Source organism: Corylus avellana, chromosome ca2, assembly GCF_901000735.1.
Source record: "Corylus avellana chromosome ca2, CavTom2PMs-1.0".
NCBI classification, from domain to species: Eukaryota; Viridiplantae; Streptophyta; class Magnoliopsida; order Fagales; family Betulaceae; genus Corylus; species Corylus avellana.
The window spans coordinates 14,561,277-14,581,472 of record NC_081542.1 but is presented as its reverse complement, the minus strand read 5'-3'; the positions used below and the strand labels follow the sequence as shown (position 1 = coordinate 14,581,472).

The following is a 20,196-nucleotide window of genomic DNA, read 5'->3' as shown; positions in this document are numbered from 1 at the left end:
CAAATAGAATTCTCCTTGATGATCTTATTAACACTCCGGTCTGTCTTTACAATAAATTTACAAAAAGATAGCAATCAATCTTAAAATGATAATAATAATGATAAAAAATAATAATAATAAATAGATAAAGTCGTACTTGAGCACAACTTCTCTTAATATGCCGCACCCAAAGAAAGCCTAGCTCACATGATCACTTGTGTCACATATTCTTGCTGTACACACACATACATATATATATTACAAAAAAGAAGAAGTTGTGATGTCAAACGACATGCATGCATGCAGATAATTTTGTATATTTGTGGTCAAATATGCTCTCGTTGAGATGCAATAATATTATGCTGTTTTCACACTTATCCCACGGCTATCTTTTAACTTACACTTGAAAAAGGAAAACGACTGAGGTAACAATATAATGGTAGATAGGGTTATGTGCATTTTTCTTTGCTATTATTAGTAGGTAGAAAGCTACACCTAATATACATATAACAATCTTTTAATTTGCATTCACTGTCTAGGCCTGTCAGAAAGAGTGCAATAATTGGCATAAATTAAATCTAACAAAATATATTTAAATTACACTCACATTAAAAACTGTATATCTTATGTTTGGTGCATGTGAAGGGACGCTTAGCCAGATTTTGTTGGGTAATGCAAGAAGCTAGCTAGCATAAACAACAAAGAAAAATCAGCATAGATAAATTGGAAAGGAAAAGTGAATCATAAATATATATTTTATGTTGAAACCAAGATGAGTCATGGTATATATATATATATTTTATTCAGTTAATTAACTACTTATCAGCTGAAAAAAGAGAAATGAGATGGTATAATATACAAGTACGTAGGAGCTGTTTTTCTATTTCAAAACATCATATAATAAGCTCTTATTGCTCATTGTCTGTGGCGTAGTTGTCTCAGATTCAACAGCCCAAAGAGCCCTTTTTTATTTTATTTTTTATTATTTTTAAAAAATTAATAATAATAATAATTATTATTATTATTATTATTATTTATCTACAATTATTGAGCTAAAGTCAAACTCTTTGATCAAAAAATTATAAGAAGCTAGGAAGAAGTTAATGAAGTTTCTTAGGCTTAATTAAACCCCAAATTTGGGTAAGGCAAAAAAAAAAACTCTGTGAATTATAGAGTACGTACGTACAAGAAAAACCTCCTCACGATTAAGAATTATGTGGTATCACCGTTAAAAACCTCCTCATGAGTCATGATTAAGAAAAACCTCCTTTGAATTATATTTCCATTTTATTCCAATATATAGTATCGGGGGAGCTGCTGGAAATTAATATCCAAATCAAATGAGCTCCATTTAATTTGCATTTGAGCATGTTGTAGAATTACCATCACTAAAATTTGGAAATATCACTTTATTATTTGCTAACGTATTAATTCTTCAGCTGTTTTCTGTTTTCATTTTAAAAAACACACTTTTCTCTAATAAATTAACAAATAACTCAATTAATTGGCGTTTCTAATGCATATAATTAATTTAATATCTGACCATTAAACTAGACTGTATTTGACCATTAGCGAGATTATTCCAAAGAATTTAAGATAATTAAACTCCTTCATATAACGTGGGATCAGAGGGTGATTTGATTTGCTCAAAAGAATATCGAGCATGCAAAATGCCATGGTGGTTGCTTCAAGTTTTGTCATCTTCCCATGTCGGTAACGATCGGACGATTGCTAGCTAGCTTGCTTTCCGGAAGCACCGCCAAATTATATATACTACTTTTCTATGCCCATGAATCATGATCACCATACTTTTTTATTTTTGTTTATTTTTTAATAAATTATTGTCCGGTTGTTACTTATCAAGCAACTAAGCATGACATTATTGTTCAATTCTCTTCCCGTTTGAAACTCAACCAAAATTATACTTTCACGGTAGAAATTCTAACAAATTTTTTGTCTAGATTACTAACAATTTGGAGTATTCAAACAAATTTTGAAGTGCCCATCTAAGTGCTTAGTTAGACGGGTTTATAAAAACTCTTATATTTATTGAGCGTTCCTTCTACAAGGATGTTGTGTAAAATGTCATTTTATAATATTCAATAAAAATTTGACACATCATGTAAAAACCCAAATACAATAGACATAAAAACACGATATCTTTAATTCAAATCAATCTCATAGACTTTCCATTCATTCTAATCCAATGCCCACAACCTACCTTCGAACCCCCTACCCACTTTTCAGCCATCGACACTAGAGTCTTCAAAACTAACCAAGATTGTGGATCCAGTGGTTTTATTGATGGTGTTTTCAATAAGTATTTTGTCTATGAGATATTTTGTTGAGAGAAGAAAAATTATTTGGTATGATGGGTTATATTATTTTTTTGTATTTCAAGTTTAGGTGTCTACTTCCTATTCAAGAGTGCAAAACATTCAGTTTACATCACGACCTGATTGAAGTTATTCTCATATTTATTTGGAAAAACTTCAGAAAACTTTCATGAATTTTCACTCGTTTTGACACTAATCCCAAAAGTTTTAAAACTTTCAATTAAGGGTATCAAACTTTCAATTTCTTTCAATTACTCAATTCTATTTGGATTTTCCGTTACTTTTTGTCAAAATGAACAAAATACCATTTTTGTTTTTATAAAAAATAAAAAAATGCAAAGTTGTTGCATATATATATATATCAAAAAATAACTGCATGAATCTTTGCAAATTTTTATTTTATTTGTTTTTGAAAAGATTTAATGGAAAATTCGAACGGAAGAGGGTAATTAAAAAAAATTGGAAGTTTGATACTCTTAATTGAAAGTTTTTGAATTTCGAGCGTATTTTCAAAATGCATGGAAGTTGAGGGGCGATTTTGTGAAATTTTTCTTATTTATCTTACACATGAGAGATGTTACATATCCATTTATAAATCCATTTCTTGTTTATCTATTTTGTAAATCCATCATTAAATGTGTGAGATCCACATAGTTAATAGTGAATTTGTCGACCTCTTATACAATAATAAAGAAAAAAAATATACAAAACATTTTTCTATTCAAATTATTAATCCAAACAACAAATTACGTGACATCGGAATCCATTTTCAATCTCAGCCCATTTTTATGTGTTGATTTTGTTGGCACTTGAAAATAGAGAGAGAAAAAGTCAATGTAATTAAAATAAAAACTGCAATTATCAAATCACTTCTGGTTTCCATGTTCAGTAAACCCCACGTGAGTTTACATTATAAATTGTCAGTTTGACGAAGCCGAGGATTTTCAAATTGGTCCCCCACAAAAGACAAAACAACCCTTCCTTGAAGTCGCAAAAGGTGTCGCACGTGAGGAAGGCTAACCCACACGTGATCCTACTTCGGCTCTCGATTCCTCTCGATCCCTCAAAAAAAAAAAAAAAAAAAAAAAAAATGTATTCGAAGCGGTGACGATGGCGACGCGTAGGTTTTAGACATCTAAAGCTCGCCCTACATGAACGACATCTGGAAAGCGCGCGCCCCAAAGTGGTCCAGGTGTTGTTAATCAGGCGCACGAGAGGCTGACCTTTGACCTTTCGTGGACGGTGGTTGTAGCCTCCAACAAAGGACGGCACATATTGGCCGTTGAAAAATACCAACTGTACATTTTACTCCAAGATTATTCCAGTATACCCTTGTCACCAATCCATGTGTTTTTGTCCTTTTCGATCGAGAGAGAGAGAGAGAGAGAGAGAGAGTTCAAAGTTGATTAACAAAATGATTTGGAAGATGAATGGCATGTCAGTGAATAATAAATTAATGTTTTAGGAATTACTTATTATCTATAATTGACGGCGTGCACTTACAACAAGTTTTATCCCGACTCTCTCTTTCTTCCTTCTTTATTTAACTCTTAGGCTCCGTTTGGCCATTTAAGTGGGCCACTTATAATCGAGTGTTTGAAAATATTCTCAAATAATCTTTTATTTTCTCTTTAATTCAAACACAGAGTGAGAATGATAATCTTTTATACGATTTTCTCGCATTTGATTTAAAAAAAAAAAAAAACTTTTATTATCTTATTGCTGGAGCTATGAGAAGACCAGACAATCAATGAAGTTGACTATCTAGGGGCGGCAGAACTACGGGAGTGTTTGTCAAACACCTTGGCACTATTCATTCTCCACCACACTATTCACTTCATTTTTTTCAAAAAAAATATTCTCACTTTTATATCTATTCATTCATTTTTTATATCACATCATTTACTTTTTATTACTATTCCAATAAAATAATCACTATAAAAACAAAATTTTTTACTTTCCAATACTACTTTTTCATTTTTACTATTCCAATAAAATAATCACTATAAAACAAAATTTTTTACTTTCCAATACTACTTTTTCATTTTTACTATTCCAATAAAATAATCACTATAAAACAAAATTTTTTACTTTCTAATACTACTTTTTCATTTTTTCATACTAATTATTATTATTATTATTATTTTATTCATGAACAGTGTGTTGGAAAATGAACAGTGATGGAGTGTTTAACAAACACCTCCTACATGAGGGCTTGGGGCAGATGCTGACTATTCAGCCTCCCAAGCTCTCATGTTTTTCTAAAATTTTTTAAAAATGCTCTTATAATTTTTTTTAATTAGAATCTGCTCCTCCAATTTTTTTTTTTTTTTTTTTTTTTTTTTTACTTTTGCCACCAAACTATAAATTAAACGTTAATTTCGCCCCTGGCTATCTATACTTGCATGGCTATTTTTAGTTGTACAATAATAAAATAAATTTAAAAGATCGACCAAGAAAAAATATTTTTTGTTTTTCAATTGTTTACTAATAATTTTTTTTTTAGAAAAATATAAAAAAAAAGAATTATTTGTAAAATGAACGCCCCAAAGTACTTACATCATAAAGATCCTTCGTGGGACCGCCCATCAACATCTTGCCCCTGCTTCTTCCACATCTAGTCGGCTGTTCAAACAAAGGCTACTGTTTCTGTTGGTGCCCCACCATTTCTTAATTTTTAATTTCAGATCTTTTTTTTTTTTTTTTTTGTCTCCTTTCTAATTAACACAGTACATATCTATCTGGGGTGGGTTTTTTTCATTTTCATTTTATTATTATTTTTAATTTATTTAAATTTCTGAGTAAGCCTCCACTTTGTAATTACGTTTAAATAAGTACCCTCCACCCTCCAAAATCCTCAGCTCCTCCACATCCAGGAAACTCCTCCTCCCAAGTCCTCATCATCGCCGGCCACCTTCGCAGATACTTCTCACGTCTAATAATATATTATCTCTCCCTCTATCTAGAGAGGGCAGATAGATAGATAGATAGAAATAGTGCAGTGATGGAAGTCTCTGATGATCATGTTGTAGTAGAAGATAAAACTGAAGAAACTCAGCAGGACGAAGCTCAACAACAACAACTCAATGGCAAGAAAATTTCATGGCCAAAGTTGCCAAGATACGACTCCTTAGACATCGAATCCAGAAGCGTCCCCGATCATGCTCATGCCCATGGCTCCAAGGTCGATCTCTCCATTTCCAACACATTTTTTTTCACTTATTTCCACCTTTGCACGACATTGTGTTGATATTACACACATATATATATATATATATATATATATATATATATATATATATTTTTTTTTTTCCTTTCCATATATTTTGAAGCCGTTTTCTTTCACAATATATATAGTTTAAGGTTTAATTATTTTTTTTGTGTGGATATATATGTAATGTTTTTAGGCAGGTGTGGGGTGGTCGGTGGTGTTGCATCTAGCATTTCAGAGCATTGGAATAGTGTATGGGGACATAGGGACATCACCTCTATATGTGTACGCCAGCACCTTCTCAAACGGCATCAACCATAACGACGACGTTTTGGGTGTTCTTTCTCTGATCTTTTACACCCTCACCTTGATCCCTTTGGTCAAATACGTTTTCATCGTCTTACGGGCCAATGATAATGGTGATGGTAAGATCTTTAGTTTGCACCCCCGATTAATTAATTTACCTTCTCTTAATTAATTACCTAATTAATTCCCTATAAATACGATCATCCAGATGATCGATATTAATGCACCAAGATGATCGATATTAATGCACCAATCACAGGCTTTAATCTCATGTTGTTTTCCATGACAATTAATATGCAGTATATCAAGTGAATTCATATGCTCTTTCACTAGGATGAGGAGCCTGTCAGTATGTAATAACATAAGGGTAAAATAGTTCAAACAAAAAGTAAAATTACTATTTTACTCTCGTGTTATTACTAACCGGCTCATCTCTAGTTCTTTTATCTTGGTCCCTATTATATATGTGGCAAGTCTAGTTGTTGGTTAAAAATTAAGGTGCACAATTATAATTTCTCATTTTTAACCAACGTCTGGAGAGGATCCTTCTCTGTATCTTTCTCATATTATTATTATTTTTAGAATATTAATTAAAAAATTAAAATTAAATTCTCTACTTTTCTATAAACTTAAATATATATCATAAGTTCAAACCTTATATATATCTGTGTCATTTATTTTTCATTTCAATTAAATAGTTCATCTTAAAAAGCCTTAATTACTAAGAAAAAGTTCTAATCAACGCATAGAAAGGGGTGTCAAATATTAATTAAATACACAAATTCCTATAAAATTAAACCCTCCCGCGGCCACCTCAATTTTTGTCCCACTTTTACTTCTGGTCTTTGTTTGATCGAAAGTCAATGACCCACTTGTTGCCATGCCACTAAGCTGTGCTACATTTTTAATCACGTTTTCTTTATTTAATTATATCTTTCATCACTTTTTTTGAAACTTTTGAAAGAAAAAAGGTTATATTTCTAGCTAGTTCTAGTTTCTTCCAACTTCAATGTGCCAAAAATCTAAGCTTTCACCTATTATCCTGCCACTTTCTGAATCGAGATAGGCCAAAAAAAAAAAAAATGTTAGGTCATCTCTTAATTAATTCTTATAGTCTTAAGTCGATATTATTTTTTTAAAAATGGCATTTATTTTTCTAACATCGTTTTTAGAAAACAATATACACCTAACTCCAGGAAAATATCAAAAAAAAAAAAAAAAAAAAAAACCTTACATTTTTCGCCATATATATATATAAGAAATTAATATTTTTACTAACATTGAAGTTAGTACGTGAGACTGGTGAGAGTGGAGGCAGGAACTAGGGAGAAGCTTAACTAGTCAGGTCCAGCCGTTTCTAAAAGAAACGCATTTAAAGACGGCCTCTTCTACAATATTGTCAAAAGTGCAGACGACATAGTGGAAATCTGGAACCTCTTGGCCTCTTTTAGAAGAAGAAAAGAAAATAAAATCCTTTTATTTTAATGTTATAGATCGATCAAATATGCTAGTTCACGTGAAGAAAAGTGGGGCTGATCTCCAGACTTGTAGGGGGGATGGCTCTACTTTTTAGAATATACGTGAGCATGGATTAATTATTAATTATTAATCTAACCAATAATAGTCCTTTTTATATTGTTCATATGGGTACTCTAAAGTCTTAATTAACTTTCATTGAGTGAAATATTAAATACAGACAGATCGACAAGCAAACACATAAAGAAATTGCATGCATAATGATGTGTAGTTATTTTAGTCAAAATCTGGTAAGAGAAACACATGTTCATCACGCTACCAACCATTTTTAATTGTTAGTCAGAATAATTCTATTAATTAAATTCAAGTTAATTCTTTTTTTTTTTTAAAAAAAAAATAAGTGATGATTTAATTTGATATTAGATCAAATTTCTTAATTTTTTTCTTTCGATAAGTGGTAATTTAACAAATTATAAAGAATAATATTCTTAAGTAATTAATGTGTGATTTTTTTTTTAATTAATTAATTAGGAGGGACATTTGCATTGTACTCTCTCATATGCCGATATGCGAAGGTGGGTTTGATCCCAAGTCAGCAAGCAGAGGACCTGGAGGTCTCGAATTTCCAGCTCGAGTTGCCGAATAGCCGCCTAAAGAGGGCATCAAGGCTCAAGTCTAAGCTCGAAAGTAGCCGGTTCGCCAAATTCTTCCTTTTGTTCGCCACCATGCTTGGTACTTCCATGGTGATTGGCGACGGAGTCCTCACTCCTTGCATCTCCGGTTTGTTTGTCTTCCCTTAATAAATCATTGCTAGCTTCACTAATATGATTCTTACAATAATTCTAGTAAGATTTAAAAAAAAAAAAAAAAGAAAGAGTTTATATCATTGATATATTACCAATAATTCAAAGCAATATTTTAAAGATAGTTAAAATAAATCTGTCTTTTATTGTTCATGAATCCCATATTGACTAGATGTATGCTAGGTTATAGGTGTCACTTTGTCTTCATGCATCAATGACAATTTCTTAGATTTTGTTTTTTTTTTCAATCAGCTAGAGTTGCGTCTTACTACTATTTTATTGAACTTCTCAGTTGACATTTTGACTTATTTAATTTCCTGTCACAATTGATGGCAGTTTTGTCAGCAGTGGGAGGGATCAAGCAAGCTACGTCTGCAATGACGGACGGTAAGTCCCATCTGAAACACCAGACATTTTTTCGGGTCCCATTTTTCTTTATTAATTTCCTAATTATCATTTATGCCCACTTTGACTACTGAAATGTAGACAAAAAAATTATTATTATTTTGACACATCAAACACTTTCGTTGTGGCAAAATAAAGTTTAAGAATAAAATTAATTAAGATGCTTTAGTATTAGTAATTAACAAGTTATATATATATATATATATATATATATATATATATATAATACATCTTATTTGTTTATATACAGATATGATTGTTTGGATATCAGTTGCAATCTTGATCTTCCTATTTATGATTCAAAGATTTGGAACCGACAAAGTGGGCTACACTTTTGCGCCAATAATCTGCGTTTGGTTCGCCTTCATCGGGGGCATTGGCCTTTACAATTTCATCAAATTTGACCCAAGTGTTGTCAAAGCCTTAAATCCAAAGTATATCGTTCAATATTTCCAAAGGAACAAAAAAGAAGCATGGGTCTCCCTTGGTGGCATTGTCCTTTCCATAACAGGTTATCATTTGCTCGCATAATGAGTATATATATATATGTATATAAAATTGGATAACTTGACTTGGAGAAATATCATCCATGCATGCGTGATGAATGCAGGAACTGAAGCCTTATTTGCCGATGTGGGACACTTCACAGTTCTGTCCATACAAATAAGCATGTGTTCTCTGACCTACCCAGCACTCGTGCTTTCATACACTGGTCAGGCTGCCTTCCTCCGCAAGCACATGAACCTTGTTGCAGATACCTTCTTCAAGTCTATACCAAGTAAAAGATCTATTGTTTACCGCCACAATTTGCATTTGCGATTATAATAAAAATAACGATTTTAAAACGTGTAATTTGAAATCGCACTCTAATGTTTACGATTTGAAAACACGGTTTTTTTCTACATTTTAAAATGTACGTACTCATGAACGATACACTTTATAAGATTTAGTTTAAAATCTTGCTTTTAACCTACAAAATCGCACTCGTAGTATTCTGATTGGGATGGCTAGCTACTTTTGATTTTTTTACGAGTACGTTTCAAATGTTTTTACTCTTGATGAATTGCATGGAATTTGTGTGGAATTTTTGATTGAGATGACCACTTGTGATGCAGGTTCTTTGTATTGGCCAGTGTTTGTTATAGCTGTATTGGCAGCCATTATAGCTAGTCAAGCTATGATTTCAGGAACTTTCTCTATAATCCAACAATCCCTATCATTGGGGTGTTTTCCTCGTGTGAAAATTGTGCACACATCGGCTAAGTATGCAGGACAAGTTTACATACCGGAGATCAATTACCTTCTTATGCTGGCTTGTGTAGGGGTCACTTTAGGATTCAGGAGCACCGCAAGGATTGGCAATGCATACGGTAATTAGCAATACGAGATACTTATCTTTTTAGCCTCTTATCAATATGAATTTTCAATCTTATAATTACCTTGATGTTTAGGCACTTTTTGCAATGGTACCCTTAAAGTTTAAAAAGTGACAATAATATTGTTTGGTTGCTATGTTTAAAATGTTTGTAATGTCACTTATTTGTTAGGATTTTTTGTTAAATCTAAATGAAGTATGTCAAAATCCCCAAAATACCGTCGTCTTAAAAAAAAAAAAAAAAATAGAGCACAAGCCATCGTCATCCGGCACACGGCCATAGACCTTCTTCTTTATTTTATTTTATTTTTTATTTTTAATTAAGAATAATTTTGTAATTTTTATTAGTTTTACAGGGGTATAAGAGACATTTCACTTGTCCATTGTCTGGTTTATCTTTAACTAAACCCTAATGGTAGGGCTGACATTAAAACCTTTTAATTTAATGATATGATTGCAAAAATGTTGAAATATCAGGGTGTACGTGAAGTTTCTCCTATTCATTTTGCGGGCTTAATCGGAATTTTAAGTAAAATAACAATCGAAGCTAATGAATATTTTTTGTGTACAGGGATAGCTGTGGTATTTGTCATGACTCTCACATCATCCTTTCTTGTTCTAATCATGATCATGATATGGAAAACCCACATACTTCTCATTATCTCCTATGTTCTTGTCATTGGCACCGTGGAGCTTCTGTATTTAAGCTCGGTCCTCTACAAATTCGACCAAGGAGGATATCTTCCACTTGCCTTCGCGGCAGCTCTAATGACTATTATGTATGTTTGGAATGATGTGTACAGAAGAAAGTACTACTACGAGCTTGATCACAAAATCTCTCCGGATAAGCTCAAGGAGGTTGTCACCAGAGCAAACTTTAGTCAAATTCCTGGTCTTGCAATGTTCTATTCTGAGCTTGTTCAAGGAATCCCGCCGATTTTCAAGCACTATGTTGAAAATGTGCCGGCATTGCACTCGGTTCTTGTTTTTGTTTCCATCAAGTCACTGCCGATCGGCAAGGTTCCGGTGGAAGAGCGTTTCCTCATCCGTCGAGTGGAGCCTAAAGAGCTCAATGTGTTTCGTTGTGTTGTGAGATATGGATACATGGACGCGCGCACTGAGCAGGAGCCTTTTGAGGTCTTGTTGATTGAGAGATTGAAGGAGTTTATTGCAGATGATTTTTGGTTTTCTCAAAGAACGGTCAACAATGATGAAAATAATGGGGAAAATGGTGCGGTGGTTGATGGAGAGAATGATGAAAAGAGGCGTCGAGAAGCGGTGGAGATAAGGGACATTAAGGTTGTGGAAAAAGCATGTCGTGCTGGGGTTGTTCATTTGATTGGTGAGAATGAAGTGGTTGCGGGGAAATCGGCTGGTATAGGAAAGAGAATTTTGATAGATTATGCTTACAATTTCTTGAGGAGAAATTTGAGACAGACTGAGAAAGTGTTTGATATTCCTCACAAACGCATGCTGAAAGTGGGCATGACTTATGAACTTTAGAATTGGTGTGAATTGAAGAAGAAGCTAAGAATACAAAGTTAGAGCAAAAGTAAGCGTAAATGGTGATTACTAGATGTTAATTAACCATGTCCCTTAGCACATGTGTACATATAGAATAAGTTGCAGTTTACACACGACAGCGAAGTAGCTGATCATCTAGACATAATTATGAGCAACCTTTTTTGGTTTTGTTTTTGTTTTTGTTTATGATTATGTAATATATATGGAATTAAAGTGCTGTTACTTATATATATTATTGTCTTATTAATTAGCTCTATTATTTTTATGCATTCTTTCTGTTTGTTAAAGGGCTAGCCAAAATAACCTTTAAGCTTTTTTTGGCTACCCCTACCCTAATGTGAATGCTTTATGGGATATCAAATTAGCATTTTCTTCTCTTCCATCATGGAAGGGTCAAAAAGTGGGGAAGAGAAGCAAACTCTAGTCCTGATCATGTAGTAGAAAGGTGGGCCTCAGCTCACAATTTTGTTGGAATCATTCTGCTTTGTAATGTTGTAGTCCCTCCCCTCTTTCCTTGTATTGTTGACAAAAGAAAAAGAGGTGCAAATTCCTATAGAGCTAAGGATGAGAGCCGAGAGACTAGCCCAAAATACTAGCCCGCCAGCCAAAGGAGAAATCAATACGTGTGGGGATCAAAGGAAACCCTTCTTATTTCAACACATGTAAGAATGTTAATAGAAGTCGTTGTCCTTTCTAGTCCACAAAAAATTTTCAACAGCGCATGCATGTGGTGATAAGAAAGTCGTAGCTGTCAGTGAAACCCGATGGCTAGGATTGGCGCCGTGATTTCTGAAGATGGATGGTGGCATGAAATATCCTATCGGGATCCGAATCCCTTGAAATCCTAAGGGGTTTCTAGATTTTGGATGTCCATTTTAATCTAAAAGTTAAGATCACGTTACGTGTTCTACTAACTTAAAAAATCTTTAAAATAATAAAATAATATTTAAAATTTAAAAAGTAATTATAAAAAAATAACAAAATAATAAAATTTAAAAGCAAGAAAATACTTTGGGGCCACCCCACTTTTGTCATATGGGGTGGCCGGCCACCCTATTTTTGGCCACCCATAGCCCTTGGGTGGATAGTCTACTCTATTATGATAATAGGTAACGTTAGGCAGCATATATATATATATATATATATATGCTACGTCGTAACAGTGAGGAAATACTGAAATAGAAAGAAGAAAAGTCACCACACGCTATGTCTCTTTCTAAATATCTCAAAAGTTGACAAAATAGCTTACAAGTACTCATGATTCCCTTGTATATATCTTCTTTCTTTAATTATAATGCATGCATTAGTTTACCTTTGTCATCTCTTTGACCATTTATACATGAACGAGAAAGTCCATTGCTTCACGTGTTCGTATTATCTTATGCGATTAACTTATTTCGTTTTCCCTAATTCATACAGTATACGCGGTGAAAGAATTAATTAAAATACTTTTTTTTTTCTTTCATAAAAATATCATAATATATTATATATAAAAGAATTCAAGAAGACCATACATCGTTTGTGAATTAAAGTAATTAAAGTCATATATATATATATATATATGAAGTGAAAGGTTCAGAAAGTATAGTTCCTTGGCCCCCCAAATTCAATTATTATGAACCACTAGAGGCTGCAGTCTTGCAGATGCATGCATTGAACCAATTTTACTCAGTACAAAAAAATAAAAAATACGAAAAGTGTGGTTTATTTGATTTTTCTAGTGAAGAAAAAACATGGACTCATATAGGCAACTTGGCTTCCTCTTATTTGTGATCATTATGGGCATATTTACAACACGTGTTTGACATTAATGCCGTGGTAGGCAGTGGCGGAGCCAGACAACTCATATTGGGGGTGCCGCTAAATTTTTTTTGGCGTCCTAACAATTTTCTTTACCCTAAAAATTTGGTAATTCAAACAATATATGCATCACAAAAAAAATATCTATAAAAGTTCATAAATATGTGCTTAAATTGATATATTATAAATGTAACATGTTGGCACTATATCAAAAAGACAAAAATACAAACAAAAAAAGTATTTAGGACTGCACTTTACTGTCTCTTAGAAGTACAAAATCATCAAGTAGCGAATCTAAATTGAAGCTCTCAGCACTTTCTCGTTCAATATGGAGAACTATACTATTTGCAAGAAAATCATCCTCCATTTTGTTGTGAAGTCATGTTTTAATAATTTTTATTGCTAAAAATGGTTGTTCGATGGTTGCTATAGACACTAGAAGAGTCAAAACAAAAAACAATTATCATTTACAAGTCTTCATAATATAATTGGTTGATAAGGTCTTTTTTGTAGATATGTCTTTAGAATTTGGTCTCTATTTTAGAATTTTTTTTCCTTAAGCAAAGATCTATTGGCAGACTTGCTACCTCGACATGACTAGGTTAGAATTTGATTGGAACTTATTGAAATCATTGGTAATCTTCATAATAGTTGGCAATTAAAATTATGTATTTCATAAGAAAAATAATTTAATTGAACAATCTAAATATAAAAAGTTTAATCATAAAATTTTACAAGCAATTGGTATGAATTATTGAAGGCTTTAAGACCTATACTTAGGGGTTTATTTATTTATTTTAATTTTTTTTAAGTATAAACGTTAGGCATTTTTTTTTTTTTTTTTTCCTTTTTCCTAATCATGTTGTAAAGTGCTGCTAGAAGAGTTTAAAACGTTTGGACTTTTGGAAAGTATTTGGAGTTTGGTCTCTCAACCAAACGTACTGGCCCACTCATGGGTTAAAGAAAGAAGGCAAGGCAGTGGTCCATTGATGCATTAAGCCCATTGACCGATTGACTTATTGTAAGAAAGAAGCTGCAATAGTCCACAAACAGACAAAAATTTATTTAAACTCAGTGGAATGTTTGTCATCGTCTTCTTCCCCTTTTCATATAACCTAAACCTAAAAGCCATAAACACTGAAATTGTTGCAGAAAAATTTCCAGAGATCCGGCACTGCTTGAGTCGTTTTCCCCTTATGTTTGATGAGTGAGTGTCGATCGCAAATAAGAGAAAATATTTTTTTTTTTGGGGGTGCAGTGTGGAACTTGGGTAGAAAAACAGCAAAAAAATTTTTTAAAAAAAATCTTTGGGGGTGCCGCGGCACCCCCAAAGCCTAACGTGGCTCCGCCACTGGTGGTAGGGTAGCTTGATTGGTCCCTAAGTTAACAAGCAGGAGGAAATTTCCCGCGATGCTGCGCGCGTGACCTTGACTAACTCGCGCGCACTGACGTTAACTAGTACGTACGTATGGACATGAAAATAATGTTTAATTGCCTTAAAAAAAAATTAAATTGTAGAAGACTTTTTTGTATTTATTTTAACCGTTTATATTTAATTTTATTCTCTTATTTTTATGAAAAATTTAAAATAAATTTGTACCGTTAAAAAAATTGTTATAGATTTATTTAATTACAACACCTTAGCCAAATCTCGTCCTTCAATAACCAGTTAACTGTTGAAAATTTTTTTTTATACTTTTTTTTAAGGCGCCTAAGTCAAATCCCATCCCTCGGTAACTAGTAAATTGAAACTTAAAATTAAATTTTAACCGTTAAAAAAAAAAAAAATTTTGGTCAAATTGTCCATTCTCTCGATGAGCAGTAAACAGCAACTTGCCAAGCCGGATCGACGTCCCTTGGGATTTCACGTACTCTTGGAAAAGGCGTTTTGGTAGCCCCGATAATTCAAATATGTCGGCTCTTGTTGTCCATATAAAGCTGACCTCCATCCTCGTTCTGAAATGGGAAGTTGCACTAATTAGTAGTGGAGATAACTTAGAAGGTGGGGGAATCCATAGTGCTTCTTCTCCATTAATGAATAGTAATAGAGTTTCTGGGGTTGCAGAAATGTCTAGTACTGAAGCATCAGCAGCAGCATATTCTGAACCAAGTATGGAGCAAGCTGTTTCGGGAGAACTCAACGGGAAGAAAGTTTTGCGAAGATTCGATTCCTTGGACATAGAATCCTCCACTGTTCCCGGTCGTCATGGCCATGGCTCCAAGGTATATATATATGTTTGCTATTATTATTATTATTATTATTAGTTATTGCTTGATATGGTAATGTTAAAGTATTGATTAAGTGATTAAATTTATTAGTAATTTAACATAGTTTCCGAGTCAAAGATCGAATGATCGAATCTTGACTCTGCAAATTTACCCACCATTTAAATTAAATATTACACGTGTTGAGCCTTAATAATCAAGCAGCAACATGGCCGGAACAAAACAAAAACAAAAATTTTAACGTTGTTTTTCTTTATAAATTTCAGGTAGTGGGGTGGTCGGTGGTGTTGCATTTAGCATTCCAGAGCATCGGAATTGTATACGGTGACATTGGTACATCACCGCTGTATGTGTACGCGAGCACTTTCAGCCATGGAATAAAGCACAACGACGACATTCTGGGTGTTCTTTCTTTGATCTTTTACACCCTCACCTTAATCCCTCTCATCAAGTACGTTTTCATCGTCTTGCAGGCCAATGATAATGGCGAAGGTACCAATATTTATACAACACCCCTTTTATTATTAATTAATTACCTATTTATATATTTATATTTTGTTAATTAATGTTTTTGTTACATTAATTTAATTTGTTTAGGAGGGACGTTTGCTTTGTACTCTCTGATATGCCGGTATGCCAAGGTTGGGTTGATCCCAAGCCAGCAAGCTGAGGACCGGGAGGTCTCCAATTTCCAGCTTGAGTTGCCAAGTAGTCGTCAATGGATGGCATCGAGGGTGAAGTCTAAGCTGGAGGGCAGCCGGTTTGCCAAGTTCTTCCTATTGATTGCCACCATGCTTGGCACTTCCATGGTGATTGGTGATGGCGTTCTCACTCCTTGCATGTCAGGTATCTTAATTAATCTTCTCTCTCTCTCTCTCTCTCTCTCTCTCTATATATATATATATATTACCCTTTGTATCTTGAAATTGACCCTTTAAACGTGTTATATATGTATGCTAATAATGCTATACATGTTTGTTAAACAACGAGGAAACTTCAATTTACATATTTAACTTTTATAGCTTTTACAATTATTTTTTAAAGTTTAAAATTTTTTAATTTAATATATTAAATCTTTAAAAAATTTGTAATGTCACTTATCTCATTAGGTTTAAAGTTATATCAAACAAAAAATTAATGAAATGACTTTGATACTTTTGTAAAATTTATAAAATTACCATATATATATATATATATATATATATATATATAAAACAGAAGTAAATTTTCAAGGCATCTATTAAGATTTAACAGAAAATCATAATAGAAGGATTACATTACAAACTTTCATAGTTAATTGCAAAAACTATGAAAGTTTGAGAGAATTAAGTGATATTTTCTCTTAAATAATTGGTGTTTTTTTAAAAGGAAAAAACGATATGAAAATTTTTAGGAATGTTTATAATATATCTTTATAAAAGAAAATGAAAAAAATAGCATAGAGGATTTAATAAAATAATGGCACGCCTCCTCATAAGTCATAATGGTTTATACCTTTCCAATGTCGCCACGCTTCTGTTATCGTCATTGTTGATTTATTGGAAACGATGCAAAAAGACAAGTAAATTACGAGAAGCTTCGTCTTTTTGTTGCTAATTAATTTTGTCTGACTTTTGACTTTGAAATTCCAACTTTTAATTTCCTCTTTTCCATTTTACTGGCAGTGTTATCGGCTGTGGGAGGTATCAAGGTAGCTACATCTGCAATGACAGAAGGTACCCCCACATTTACTACTCAACTCTTCATGATTATATTTTTAAGAAAGTTTGACAAATTAATTAAGAGTGCTTAGTAATTTGGTGCAAACTCAAATAAAATATATATTACTCTTTTAATCTATTGTTCATGCAGTGCTATTATTTTTCCTTCCTCTACAGATATGATTGTTTGGATATCAGTTGCAATCTTGATCTTCCTATTTATGATTCAAAGATTTGGAACCGACAAAGTGGGCTACACTTTTGCGCCAATAATCTGCGTTTGGTTCGCCTTCATCGGGGGCATTGGCCTTTACAATTTCATCAAATTTGACCCAAGTGTTGTCAAAGCCATTAATCCAAAATACATTGTTGACTATTTTCGAAGGAACAAAAAAGAAGCATGGATCTCCCTTGGTGGCACTGTGCTTGCCATAACAGGTATATATGGAAATATTATTGCTTCCCAATTAATTATAAAATGAGATAATTATTATTATTTTTGTTAATTAATTAATGAAGATTAATTAACTTCAAATATATATGCAGGAACCGAAGCACTGTTTGCCGATGTTGGCCACTTCACAGTTCGGTCTATTCAAATAAGTATGTGCTCGGTGACATACCCGGCTCTCATATTGGCTTACACTGGACAAGCCTCCTTCCTTCGCCACCACAATGATCTTGTCAAGGATACCTTCTACGAGTCCATACCAGGTAAAAAAAAAAATAATTAATTTTCTATCACGACCCAGAAAACACTAGTCATATATATATTGTTAAATCACCAATTATTTCAAAAGTTTAACCTAATAGGTAATAGTGAATTTAATTATATTGTTTAATAAATATTTTAACATGCATTTAAATTATATCCTAAAAGAATTAGTTAATGTTACAATTAATTAAAGTTCTCCATTAACTAATTGAGATGGCTACTTGTGATGCAGACCCTTTGTATTGGCCAACGTTTGTGTTAGCTATATTGGCGTCAATAGTAGCTAGCCAGGCCATGATTTCAGGGACTTTCTCTATTGTTCAGCAATCCCTCTCACTAGGGTGTTTTCCTCGGGTTAAAATCGTGCATACATCGGCTAAGTATGAAGGACAAGTGTACATACCAGAAGTCAATTATCTTCTTATGTTGGCGTGCATAGGTGTCACTTTGGGATTCAGGAGCACTGCAAAGATTGGCAATGCATACGGTAATTAATACACTACACCCACATAGCTTTCATGTTTGGTTGAATTTGGCTATTAAATAGTAATATTTAAACCTAAAGGAAATTATGAAAGTGGTCGAGTTTGTATTAGGGTGAGAATTTGACTTTCGAAATGAGAATCTTCAATTTTATTAGTATTAGCTGTCTTGGTTCTCACTGATACCCTAATGGGATGAGATCAGATTTTGGCGGTTCTTGTGCGGCTTCTAAAGGGCAATTGCTATTATGATCACACCCATTTAGAATGGTTGCAATTGGTCTTTTTCGTCTACCTTTTTGAGTAGGAAAAAAAAGCTAATGGTATTTTATTTTTGTTATTTTGCATACAGGGATAGCAGTGGTATTTGTGATGACTCTCACATCGGCCTTCCTAGTACTAATCATGATCATAATATGGAAATCTCACATACTCTTGATAGTATCCTATGTTCTTGTTATTGGCTCTGTGGAGCTTCTCTATCTAAGCTCAGTCCTCTATAAGTTCGACCAAGGAGGATATCTTCCCCTAGCCTTTGCTGCGGTATTGATGAGTATAATGTACATTTGGAATGATGTCCACAGAAGAAAGTACTTCTATGAGTTGAATCACAAAGTTTCTTTGGAGAAGCTCAAGGAGATTGGTACTGATACAAAGTTTTGTCGACTCCCAGGCTTGGCCTTGTTCTATTCAGAGCTTGTTCAAGGCATCCCGCCCATTTTCAAGCACTATGTTGCAAATGTTCCTGCAATGCACTCGACACTCGTCTTTGTCTCAATCAAGTCACTACCCATCAGCAAAGTTCCTGTGGAAGAGCGTTTCCTCTTTCGTCGTGTGCAGACAAAAGACCAAAATGTGTTTCGATGTGTTGTGAGATATGGGTACACAGATAGGCCTCAAGAGCAAGGGCCCCTTGAAAAAATGTTGGTTGAGAGATTGAAGGAGTTTATTACAGATGATTTTTGGTTCAACCAAAGTAAATCCAATAATGTTGAAAATATTGATTATGATCAAGGCGACCATGAAAACAAGGATCTAAATGATCATGTTGATGAAGAGAAGTTGCAAGAGGAGTTGGGGAGAGAGATTGAGGCTTTGGATGAAGCATGGCGAGCTGGGGTTGTTCATTTGATTGGTGAGAATGAAGTGGTTGCTGGAAAAGGAGCAGGAATAGGAAAGCGATTTCTGATCAATTATGCTTACAATTTCTTGAGGAAAAATTTAAGACAGACTGAAAATGTTTTTGATATTCCTCACAAGCGGATGCTAAAAGTAGGCATGACTTATGAGCTATAATAGATCGAACATGAAGAAATTGCAGGAGCATTTGGTAAGCTAAGGTGGTCAACTATGTTATCTCAATATGTCATTACTTTGCCTTTTCTGGATTATTATAAATTAGATTCAAGGGGCCAAGAGTGTTGGATATTTCGTGACAATATATATATAGCTCTTCCTCTTAACGTATGCATAAATTCTCCTCCCCAGCCCTCCCCAAAACCTCGGGTAATGGGCGGATTTTGTAAATTTTAGATTAAGATGTTGTACAATATATATAGGAAAAGGCTTGACCTCAATAAAAGTACCATATTTTTTTCCATAAAAGTCTACGGCAAAGATATATATATGGGTTAAATACCTCAAACCCCTTTAGGGTTTAGAAACTTTATTTTTTTCTCCCCTGGAGTTTCACTTTTATCACAGGACCCCCATGGAGTTTTGGTAAAGACCAATTTAGTCAATCCATTAGTTGACCGTTAAGACTGACATGTGGACCAATCAGATGTTGACACGTGGCACCTATTTAATTTTTTTAAAATTAACAATATATATATATATATTTTTTTTAAAAAAAAAA

At 33.4% G+C, this 20,196-nt stretch overlaps 2 protein-coding genes across 2 annotated transcripts; both read left to right on the top strand.

The window, feature by feature from the left end:
* Window positions 1-5,168: 5,168 nt before the first annotated feature.
* On the top strand, window positions 5,169-11,671 carry LOC132171431 (potassium transporter 5-like). The gene is made up of 8 exons (XM_059582740.1): window positions 5,169-5,499; window positions 5,723-5,951; window positions 7,840-8,088; window positions 8,448-8,498; window positions 8,767-9,027; window positions 9,127-9,294; window positions 9,632-9,886; window positions 10,463-11,671. Exons 1-8 carry the CDS (start codon window positions 5,320-5,322, stop codon window positions 11,392-11,394), a joined length of 2,325 nt encoding a protein of 774 aa, XP_059438723.1. The 5' UTR covers window positions 5,169-5,319; the 3' UTR covers window positions 11,395-11,671.
* Window positions 11,672-15,195: 3,524 nt separating this feature from the next.
* On the top strand, window positions 15,196-19,920 carry LOC132171154 (potassium transporter 5-like). The gene is made up of 8 exons (XM_059582394.1): window positions 15,196-15,438; window positions 15,708-15,933; window positions 16,039-16,287; window positions 17,106-17,156; window positions 17,319-17,579; window positions 17,688-17,855; window positions 18,089-18,343; window positions 18,691-19,920. Exons 1-8 carry the CDS (start codon window positions 15,250-15,252, stop codon window positions 19,632-19,634), a joined length of 2,343 nt encoding a protein of 780 aa, XP_059438377.1. The 5' UTR covers window positions 15,196-15,249; the 3' UTR covers window positions 19,635-19,920.
* Window positions 19,921-20,196: the final 276 nt, after the last annotated feature.